Genomic DNA, 11,206 nt, shown 5'->3' with positions numbered 1-11,206 from the left:
AGACACCGCTGCTCCACACGCCCACTCGGCTCGGGGTCACGTGACCACGTGACCGCGCTCCCTCATCCGCAGCCTCTGGAGTTGTGCGCGGTCACAGCTGCTCCGCCGAGCGACGAGTCCCCGCTGTCCTGCGGCTGCCGATGGAAATGGAGGGTTTGAGACGGTTCCTGGTCGCCCTGACGGTGGCCGTCTGCGTCGGAGTTGTCTCCATCGCGTCCGTGCTGGTGTGGGTGCTCCACTACAGGGAGGGCTTGGCCTGGGACGGAGCTCTGGGCGAGTTCAACTGGCACCCGGTGTTAATGGTCACCGGGTTTGTTTTCTTGCAGGGAATCGGTGAGAGAACTTCTTTTTTTTTTTTGCCCAAGGCTAAGTTACACAAGCCCTCGCTGTTACGAGGATCGTGGGGGAAGTTCGCCGTTGACGAGAAAGACTCGTTTGCAAATACTCGAGCATTTCGTTCTATTCCACTACTTTTGTTTTACTAAAATGCATCTATGTAGCAACTTGCAGTTTGTTTAATTCGATTTGACGCACAAACAATGCGATGCACGTTCTAAAGTCTGATGCCCGAGGACATAAAAGACCTTGCATGTATCTCCACATGATTGACAATTATGTGTCTGATAAGACTCGCTCAGGTCGGACTTGTGCAAAGTTGAGTTGTGACTTACTCGAGGTTAACACTGATTAGAAGGATTATATTGTAACTTACCCCCCCAATAAAGCCATCAGAGAAGTTCCCTGAGATCCCAAGTCAATAACGTGTGCACAATATATTATCATGTGCACACAGGACTAAAGAAAGACAACCGTCATGACCTTGGATACTCAAGTGATATAACACTGACAAGGGTCAATGTGAAAATACATACTTTTACATTCGATTCCTTTGACACATTTTGCTGGTAATACTTACTCAAGGATTTGCACACGTACCGGTGTATTTTTATAGTGTACTATTGCTTCTTTAACATAAGTAAAGAAACTCTTTTTACACAACTGCGATGTAAAGTCTGATAATAAGGCTTCACATCTTCATCGAATCATCGTCATGTAGACTTAACATGGTTTCAACACCAAAAAAAGTAAATTGTATTTAACGACAGCGATAATGTCTGTTTAGTCATGGTTACCACCATCAGCTACATTTTTCATACCATGTGCCTGCCCCTTTTGAAAACCTCCGTTAAACATTATTATGGCCTTACTTTTTATGGGGAAAAAGGTTTAGTGTTGTCAAAAAATATATTTCACGGTTGCAGCATGACTTGTTTGAATCACACTGCATGGCCCTCTCTTGCAGCCATTATTGTCTACAGGCTCCCCTGGACCTGGCAGTTCAGCAAACTGACGGTGAAGTTCGTCCATGCAGGCTTGAACTTAGTGGCCTTCGTTTTTGCTGTTGTATCTTTGGTGGCAGTTTTTGACTTCCACAATGGTGCGAATATCCCCAACATGTACAGTCTGCACAGCTGGCTGGGCCTGATAGTTGTGATACTGTACTGTCTGCAGGTAAACAAACTTGTTTAATTTCAAATTATTTGAAGTAATGGGTAATGAATGAATTCTCCTAATTGGTGTGGCGCCAGTTATTTGCTCGTAGTTGTACATATCACATTGTTTTGCATTTTTAGAACCACTCTACCTTTACCACCTTTACTAATCTATCGTTTAAGGAGCTATAGACTGGTTCAATGCAATACATTTACAGAAGGACAGTCTGTTTTGTCGTCAGTACATACAGTTTTTCTCTTCAGGAATACTAAGAAAAAACATAACTCTGCTGGTCTCTAAATGGCTGAGTCAGTGTGAATAACATTCTTGATTGGTGCAGTATCTGACAAGTGCATTTGTTTCTCCCCTTGAATGAGCAGCTGGTTCTTGGAGTTGGCATGTACCTGATACCTATTACACCTGTATCCTGGAGAGCAGCGTTTATGCCCCTCCATGTCTACACTGGTCTGCTCCTCTTTAGCAGTGTTGTAGCTGTGGCACTCATGGGCATAACAGAGAAACTGATTTTTGGCCTGTAAGTATTTTTTTATAATGCTCTAAGAACAGGTGTATCATATTTGTTTGCTGCATAAATAATGAGTATAATTTTATTCTTTGTACTTTGTACAAAGGACCGACCCGAAGTATAAGGACTTGCCCCCAGAGGCAATTTTTGTGAACGTTCTTGGAGTCCTCCTGGTGGTTTTTGGGAGTCTTATCCTCTGGATTGCCACTCGACCATTTTGGAAACGCCCCAGTGACCAGATCTTGCACAATCTGCATACCAACGGGGGAAGTGAGGACCACTCCAGAGTCGGTCCAGTGCTGTCGCAGACGTCTGATGAGCCTGATTCTGAGGCCTCTGAGGATGTCAGGAGGAGGATTAACAAATAAGACGACAATTAGCCAAATGTATGTTCACCCACTGGTCAGAGAGGGCTTGCTGGTCCCTCCATACATTTCATTTTCTTGGCATTTTGAGCTTGTTAGAAGGAGATTTTGATATTTATGTGTGAATAATAGGCTATGCTGACATACACTGTATACATAATCTAATTACAGATTTTCTATTCTCCAAATTTCTGAGTATTCTGATACCTGTGTATTTGAATGTTGAGAGAACCTGTCTATATTTTACAATAAACACTGTTTCAATCTCTAACCAGCATCTGAGTATTTCGAAATATTTTAATATTCTAATAATCAGCTGCTGAAGAGGGGATATATTCACACAACCTGATGAGCAACCATCAAGACTCATGATTACCAGTTTCAAAGTTGATTTTGTAACATCCTTCCACAATATGAACCACTATTATTGAATACTATATCCAGCATCTGGTCTTCGCATTGTTCGCCCTACGGAGAAGATAGTTAACCTCTTTTGTCTCCTCCCGGCTCCTGTAGTTGTGTTGGCAGCTCGGGTGTTTTGGCTGTGTATTTGGTGTCAGGTCTAAAAACCTGCTGTAAGGTTAGTTATTTACACATTAGAGTCGCATTATCTGTGGTGCCACGCACTTATAACATTTTCTCCCGCATCCGTCACTTGTGTTTGTAGCTCAACTCGCTCTATTCACAGTGCTGTCAGTGTAGCTCAAAGCTAGCCGCTAACAGACAAAGCTAACGCTACATCTCTAGCTAAAAGAAACGAGAGGAATGGTAAATACCAAGCTTTCTGTTACTTAACTTAATCTACTTAACACAAACAAATGACACTAAACGTCGTGGAGTGTTATGGATTTCTAATTAATGTGCAAAGGGGATGGTTGTCTCAACAAGGAAGGCTAACGTTAGCATCTGCCGAGGCCGATTGCCATCGTGTTTACCACGAAACCGTGGCGTTATTGGTTGAATAAAAACATGTTGTCATCATGAACTATACTTTAGCCTTGATACCAAACAAAGCGAAGTGATGAGGACCGGAGAGAAGGGGACGAACGGGGAGAGGCGAACTCCGTGCTAAGCTATCCGGGAAGTGAACGGTGTCTTCAGCCGTAGGGTGGGGCTCTGCTGACGGACGTGAGTGACCGGTCATTGGGACGGTGCTTAGAACAGGACATGAAGCGGAGAAACAGCGCGTCCGCGTCCACAGAGCAAATCCATGTAACTCACTGAGCTGCGGAGCAGACAGGAAACTGCTGGGCGGTCAGTAATACTGCTGCACCTGCATCTGGAGTCGGTGTCTGTGCGAGGTGGTGCTGAAGCTGAGAGCATCAGCTGTCAGGAAGCTGTTTTCGCCTTTATCTCTCAGTGCACAGTATAAACACAGGAGGTCCACGTGATGCTCGAGATGATTCGCCTTCGATCACAGTCGTTTCCAATGTGTCTAAGCTCTTAAGTGTAACTTGAAGTCAAAACATGTGTTTTTGTTCACAGCCGTGGCATCATGTCTGACAAGAGCGAGCTGAAAGCAGAGCTTGAAAGGAAGAAGCAACGCTTGGCACAAATCAGAGAGGAGAAGAAAAGGAAGGAGGAGGAGCGCAAGAAAAAAGAGGTATATGTCACGTGTAATAAATGTTCTTAATCTCTCTGGCATTGAATGCAAAAAAGGAATATGGAGAAGGAGAATTCTCTCCCAACACTTAATTATTGTCAGTCTTGGTTTCCCCTTGTTGTTTGCTTTTGTGTGAAATGTAATTTACAGCTATAATAAATGTGTAGATGAGGGTTATGTTGACGTTGTTCTGTAACACTGAGTTGTCTGACATCATAGCGGGGTAATGTGGATATTTACAGATTGCATTAATGGATGATGCGTCGTTGTGCTTCTAGGCGGACCAGTTGAAAGATGCTGCAGCTCACCAGGACGACACTGACCTGGAGAAGAAAAGGCGTGAAACTGAGGCCTTGCTTCAGAGTATGGGCATAACCTCAGATGTTGCTGTTGGTACGTTGATGCATTGTACATATACTATGAATGACCTTTAGGAAATAACTGGCATTTTCATATATCCTGTTTCATATATGTGAAATTTATATTTTTGTGTATTGTTTTGACTCTATGACTATAATATGAGGGTGTTTACATTCTTACTGTACTCCAGTATGGAGCCAAACAACCTAAGTCACTGTTTGAGTGTATTATACATTACAAATTTTATCAGAGGCCTCCACCTAGAGATTTTTTACAGACTGATACTGTTACTGACTAAATGTCCTGTCCAAATATATATTAAATAGATGCTAGTTGCAAGTTTTCACGGCATATTACCTAGAGGAGCTTGTACAAATAACTTGTGAAAGATTTCAAGTGGAAGATCTGATAAAAGAAGAGAATATTTGTAAATATATAACGTGAATATAATTTCTATGTTCTTATTCATGGCTAAAGCACCAGAAACGTGGTATCTATTTCTGCTGGAGTCCATGCTGACCTGGGTTTTTGGAGTACTGTCATGTTGTGAACACCAGGTGGCAGAAGAGGTCCATACAAAAATCTCCATCGGCCTCACCGCAATCATGCAAACAAACTTGAAACTGAAAGGGCAATTCATCATATTTTTGTGCTATTATCTAATATGTTGTCCATTCTAAATATTATAACAGTTATGCAAACATTTACTTTAAAAGAAAAGTCAGTATATTTGTTTTATTAATGCTTCACTCCGTCTGTGTGGATGTTTGTTACCTACAGACTGATTTGCATATTTAGCCTTCTTTGCTACTAATGTCAAGATTTTACACACATTACATCAATGGTCTGTAATATTGTAGCTGTGAGGAACTCTCCTTCCAAGTTTTAATAACATTTGTCCAAAATTTGCAACAACAAAGTTGCCACCGCACTGCAGGTTATATGCATTTGTTCTCTGTTGTGAGCAACTCAGCGACTTTACATGATAACCGATGATTATTGTCTGTCTCACTGTGTAGTCCCTCCTCCCATGTCTCCAACGGCCAAATCGGCAGGTACGCCAAGCGAGGCAGGGAGCCAGGACTCTGATGGAGCCGTGGGACCCAGGTATACACACACACACACACCATCAAATATTTGAATCACAAAGATTTCCCCAATCCCTGTACAGGACTTTTCAAGATAAAAAAAAGCCAATGTAATACGGATTTATAAGAATTAAGGGCTATTTTTTTTCTTATTGATCTTACATCTCCTCAAACTGATTGGTTTGTCCACTTTTTGTGCTCATTTATGCTTATGCAAGCAGGAGAATGGTTTCAGTCCTCCTCACAGCTTCTCAAGCTACCAAAATTGCAAATGTTGTTTTGCAGCTTATTAGTTCTGAGGAGGTTTGGATCTGCTTTTGCTTTCTAAGCTCTGCATCACTTATAACTCCAGAAGCAGGTTATGAATAAAATGTAAAGCCTGATTATATTAAGAGTGATAGAGCTAAAACTTATGCAAAGTCTCGTGCCCTTCAAGTGAATGATGAGGAGTTAATGCCAACTGAGAGCGTGTTTATTTAATTTGTGTGCCGTTGAATTAGGACAATTCTAAATTAACAATAAAACAGCAGGCTGCTGTGATGCCTGGGGGACTTCTTAACCCCTAATTAGAGCCCCTTCCCTGCGCCGAAATCCAAGCTCCCCCAGTGTCCCATCAGGCCTAGGGAGCTGTTCCCCCTATGTGTTGACTCATTTCCCTCACCAGCATGGCCATTTCCTACACACATGGAGGTCATGTTTTCTCCCTGAGGGCTCTCCCTCTCCTTCCCTCTCTGTCTACGCTGCACTCAGAGCCTTTGGTGTGACACAGTTCAGGCTGTATCAGCCCCGCAGGCTGCACATTACACCCTGTGTCATCCCACTCGTGCGTCCATGCATTTTAAGCAGATAGATTCCTTCATATGTCATTCGGAGTATTGTGTGGACAGACTCAAGCTTGATTTGACCTGAAAAACAACAACAACAACTACAACAAAAAAAGTGTTTTAAGTGTGTTTGATAACATGCAAATTTGACTGATTTGTGACCCAGGATCCGATCAGCATGTTCTTTGCCACAAAGCTAACTGTTTCCTCTCCTCATTTGTGCTTGCCTGTCTCTTTCACTAATGCCGCCTTGTTGCTGTGACACTAACCAGGACTCTGCACTGGGACTCTGACCCGTCCACACTTCAACTTCACTCTGATTCTGAGCTGGGGTACTGGACACTCTCTTCTCTCCTTTCCTGGTCATTTTCCCTTCTCTCAATCTATGGCATGATTACTTTAATTTCAAAGTCATGATTCAATTAATGCAGTACAAGAAAACAGTCAAGTTGTGCATGCAAAGGCGGTCAGACCAAACCTTTTAATGAATTCACACTGGTTTTTAAACTAATCTCAAGTCTTTGCCATCCCAACAAACACTAATTTACTTACTTTGATCAGCACAAGAGTCCAAACACAGTAGAGCTGTAACTGTAATATGATTGTTGTTTGCTTTGTTTGGTTGAATTTGTTACTGATTTGTTGTGATGTTGCCCAAAGTTTGAGTTGTTCTGTGCTTCTAGGCGAGCAACTCCAAAACTTGGAATGGCCAAAGTCACACAAGTGGACTTCCCTCCTCGTGAAACTGTGTCCTACACAAAAGAGACCCAGACACCTGTCCTGACCCAGCAGAAAGAAGGTGATTGTCACGTAATGTTGTACAGGTTAACGTCGTAAAACACAGACAAAAGTTGTGCGTACGTGTTCACAACTGTGTTCTGGAATATGTCAATGTATATAGAAATTTCACAAGCTCTTTATAAGCTGTCATATATGGTCGATTATAATGTATTTTTTTTGCTGATAAATGTGTTATTTTGCTTTATGCACCATTTTGTGTGCAACTGGATTCAGGAAATGAACAAGAAGTGGAAGAGATTTGATTTGACCAAGCACTGAGATGAAAGTAAAGGAAAAATGAGGCCCAGGAAGCAAGAAGTCACAGCAGAGAATTGAATCAGGCCATCTCTCTACAACCGACCCCCCTTTGGTATAATTAATGAGCAAGATGAGAAAACCAGTGGCAGGAAGGAGAAATGTGATTGGAGGGGAAGATATGAAGCGCCACACATATGACTGCCTACTGCCTCTGAAGCATGTCGATAAGTATGTAATTGCTGCACCCGAAGCTTTCATGTGGTGGGACCAAGAGAATATTCGGGCTGCTACTAATGTCCACATGTTGGACACATGTCCATAAAATATGCAATATTTGTGGGAGTGCTGCTCATTCGTGGTTGATTTTTATGAAATGACAGATGGTGAATAACACGCTTGACTAAAATCCTGATTAGGAATTTTGTTTTGTGTTTTTTTTTTTTCTTTTCAAAGAAACAGGACTAGTTTAAAAACTTACAATACTTCAAATTATAGCCTCTGGAATGAGTCTTTTTGATTGAGCTGATTTCTCAATTTACTTGCATCAGTTAACATCTTTTTAAGCATACTTAAAAGCTTGGTAAGGTTTTTAAACAGTGTACTGATTGTCGGTTCTACCCGATCAGGTGATATGTAGAATTTCAGAGGTGGCATGCACCGTGAGTAAGATAAAATTGTGTGATTTTGTGGAAAGCCATGAGCAGAACTAGTGAAGGATGAAGAGCATCCCTCTGATCCTTGTCGCTCTTTACTCTGGACTCTACTGAGCATTGTAAAACTGTGTTAAACAACGATGGTGTCTGCCAGCTGTTCAACACGAGGCCCCCTTCCCCTCTCTGCCACTATGTAATCATTTCATCAACTCCCTCGCTTCCCTGTCTTCTCCCTTCACTGAACAGGCACATAACAAAACACAGTCAGTGACATTGTGCATTTTCACACCATCACTCCTGGCACTCGATGAGACGGCATCCCCTCTCCCAGCTTGCTCCCCTTGGCGCATTTTTGATGTGCGGGGTGGCGTCAGGCCTGCTCCTGTGATTGAGCGATTTATCATGTTGTCAAAGGGAGGCAACAGCGCAGCACTCTCAAGGTCAGCAGGCGGTGGCATTAGAGGGAGCGCTGGCCTTGCCCCGCTCGCTGCAAACCAAGGGTTCCCACAGTGTCATCTCGGAGAAAGGAGTAAAAGCCTTAGGACTTTTTTTTCTTCCGTTTTTAACATCACCTGCCACATTGACCCTGAAGAAAGACCCCCTGAACAGTCGAGGATAATTCATCTTATATTTTTATATTATTTGTTTGTAGGTTCATGGGGACAGTAGTGCGTCTTTCTACCACCGAAGAAGCACTAGACAGTCTTTGTTCACCTAGTGTAGCCTGAATTCTCATCTCAGATAACTATGACTGTATAAAGATGACTCGCATATCGATATATCTATTTGCCTTGCCATCGTAATTCATCCAAATTTTTTACCTTTGAAAAGTATACATGCATTTAAAAAAAAAAAATTAAATCTGTTGGCAGTTTTTAAATATACATTGATTTTAAGACATTGATAAATGTCTGTGGTTCATCCATAGTATTCTCAACTCTACTGGTCGGTTATATGTAGCATCAGTATGCACTCCTCAACAAGAGGCTGTAATTATGGAGTAAGATACTGTTGGAGCTTGCGTGTGTGCGTACGTGCACGTGGGTGTGGCTGGCCTGATACATGATTTAAAAAGGCTTGTTAGGAATAAGTACATACTGTAGTGGAGTTTAGTAAATCCGATATTTGATTGAATATGATTGTTTTAATCATTCTGAATTCAGAGGCAGGTTAGAACTTTTAATCACAGAAGCCCCTAATGGCCTTCTTGTTTCAAGTGCCACTTGTTACAGCGGTCAGCTTTCATGCACTTGATGATTAGTGCTGTTAAATATCAATTGTATCCCTCTGTCAAATAGCAGCGTATAATTTTGAATTGAACATTTTTCATATTTTCCAGTTTTTATTCGCTTGGTGTAGATTTGTATAGTTTCAGTTCATACACCTATCTGATCTGCTGTTTGTTTTGATTTTCATTTAACTACAGTATGAGTCTGTGTGTTATCTGCGAGTCGTGGTTTTGGATTTGTGCTCACCGTTGGCTTGTTTTTAATCTTTAGACCTCACTGTCTATTTGAGATGTGTGTAGCCACTGTTAAAGAAGTTGAAAACAATAGACTTCTGTTTCACAGATGACCAAACAAATTGTCAAAATCTTTTTTTTTCTGGTTGATGCAGTCACAGATTCGGACATTGTACAACTTGGAAGAGATTCATCACTTTTTCAAAAACTGGTGCTAGACGTAGTCTATTGTAGAAGACAAAAAAAATGACACGTGCACGTGTTTGTGTTGCTGTATGTGTAGACACAGGCAGAGTTTTGTCTTGTGTGGTTTCCTTTCATGTGGCAGAGAAAACCCCCTGTTGCACGTGCTGAGGTCCGATCCTCGCTCTGGCAGGACATATAGAAAGTGGAAGACACCTGCAGCGAAGAGCAAAGGTCATTTAGTTTTATAGTTGTACATCACTGGCCGCATGCTGTGTTTGCATTAATATATTGTCCATTGACTAAGACCTGTGATTACTCTGCCCCCCCCCCTCGTTTGCCTTCCCCCCCAGAAAAGCTTTTATTCCTTAAGTGGTACAAAAGCCATAATTGGGCCTGCTTTGAGAGGAGGTGTCAGTGTATGGGACATCGGTGATTCGGGTGAATTCTGTTAAATGCAACCCCCCCTCCTCCTCTTTCCTCCACCACCCAGCCCCGCTAGTCACTACTGCCCCCCTACACATCCCCAGCGGGGTCACCAGGATCACTAGCTTTTCTCCAAATGGCCATTTTGGCTGGCAGGTGCATTATACCCTTTATTTTCAGATTGTCTATCCGCTCCTAATGCCTGGCAGGTTGATTGCTCTGGCTGCCTCACCACGAAAGGGGCTGACGAGCACGGCCGGGACTAGCTGAAAGACAATGATTACTGTTTTCCTTTAAGCCTGATTGAGGCCCTTGAAAGGAAAGATTTTAACCTTCTCCTGTTGGTTGCAGAGTGTGGCCGCACATTGAAAGGGCTTGTTTCATCAACCCAGTTTCTGTAAACTCATCAGTGCACCCAATAACCTTCTTCCCCAAACCTCCATCTGAGTAAGGGGATAAATCAGTTTATGGACAAAGTGACAGATGACATTATCATTTAGATTATCTCGGTAGGAAGGAAATTCTGGCATGCGGTGCTGTCATCCTAGATTAACTATAAGGTTCATACCAAGATAAACGCCTGTAGGAACCAGACGAGTATTTCCCCTCTCTTCATGAATCTGTTGTCCTGCTCTTTTTTTTTTTTTTTTTTTATACATTGAAAGCACACGCTATATTCTGTCTTTAAGAGATGTGTTTTGAAAAAGCATGTTCATCTTCTTTGAGGTTGAACCGGTGTGCAGTTTGCCAGCTGCTCCGGCCTGTATTTTCCTTGTACATTCTCTGAGGTTGAATAGCAGTTGCAGGACCTCCTGCTAGGACGGTAATTGCATAGGCTTGCCGTTCAGGGAGAAGCTTGTCTCGGGGCGGCCAGGCGGAAAACCTCTGTGCCATCCCCATGCCACCTCTGAAGAGCACGAGACAATCGCAGCATCGCCATCTGCTTTTGCACCATGCCGTCATCTGGCCACACCAATGGGACGGGCTCCTGCAGCTGCTCCACACCCTCTGCCCTGTGGCCTAGGAGGGGACAACCTGCTACAGGGAGACAGAGGAAACGGCTACACTGACAGCTCAACTCTCCATTGAATGGCTGGAGTCTCATTAACAATTGGGAAAGACAGGGGTCCCTATGACAACAACACACCCGCTGCGCTGCGTCCCTTCAACACAAACTTCCTTGC

General features: G+C 42.8%; 2 protein-coding genes across 4 annotated transcripts in view; both read left to right on the top strand.

The window, feature by feature from the left end:
• Positions 1 to 58: 58 nt before the first annotated feature.
• Positions 59 to 2,656, top strand: LOC118282494 (plasma membrane ascorbate-dependent reductase CYBRD1). The gene is made up of 4 exons (XM_035603590.2): positions 59 to 333; positions 1,304 to 1,512; positions 1,875 to 2,029; positions 2,127 to 2,656. The coding sequence occupies exons 1-4, from the start codon at positions 141 to 143 to the stop codon at positions 2,386 to 2,388; spliced, it is 819 nt and encodes a 272-aa protein (XP_035459483.1). The 5' UTR covers positions 59 to 140; the 3' UTR covers positions 2,389 to 2,656.
• Positions 2,657 to 2,839: 183 nt separating this feature from the next.
• Positions 2,840 to 11,206, top strand: part of LOC118282492 (dynein, cytoplasmic 1, intermediate chain 2a) — a 15,870-nt gene continuing 7,503 nt past the window's right edge. The window contains exons 1-6 of one of the 3 annotated variants that reach the window (XM_035603587.1): positions 2,840 to 2,965; positions 3,871 to 3,988; positions 4,267 to 4,381; positions 5,368 to 5,455; positions 6,533 to 6,592; positions 6,944 to 7,059. In XM_035603587.1, the coding sequence (XP_035459480.1) occupies positions 3,881 to 3,988; positions 4,267 to 4,381; positions 5,368 to 5,455; positions 6,533 to 6,592; positions 6,944 to 7,059 (487 nt within the window). In that variant the 5' untranslated portion in view covers positions 2,840 to 2,965; positions 3,871 to 3,880. Of the gene's footprint in view, positions 2,966 to 3,134; positions 3,154 to 3,870; positions 3,989 to 4,266; positions 4,382 to 5,367; positions 5,456 to 6,532; positions 6,593 to 6,943; positions 7,060 to 11,206 lie in introns of those variants that run through there. The other 2 variants (XM_035603588.1, XM_035603589.1) reach the window with 2 other exon arrangements.

The sequence above is a fragment of the Scophthalmus maximus genome, chromosome 14, assembly GCF_022379125.1.
Source record: "Scophthalmus maximus strain ysfricsl-2021 chromosome 14, ASM2237912v1, whole genome shotgun sequence".
Lineage (NCBI taxonomy): Eukaryota > Metazoa > Chordata > Actinopteri > Pleuronectiformes > Scophthalmidae > Scophthalmus > Scophthalmus maximus.
The sequence above is the reverse complement of the archived record's forward strand: the minus strand, read 5'-3'. Positions and strand labels throughout refer to the sequence as shown.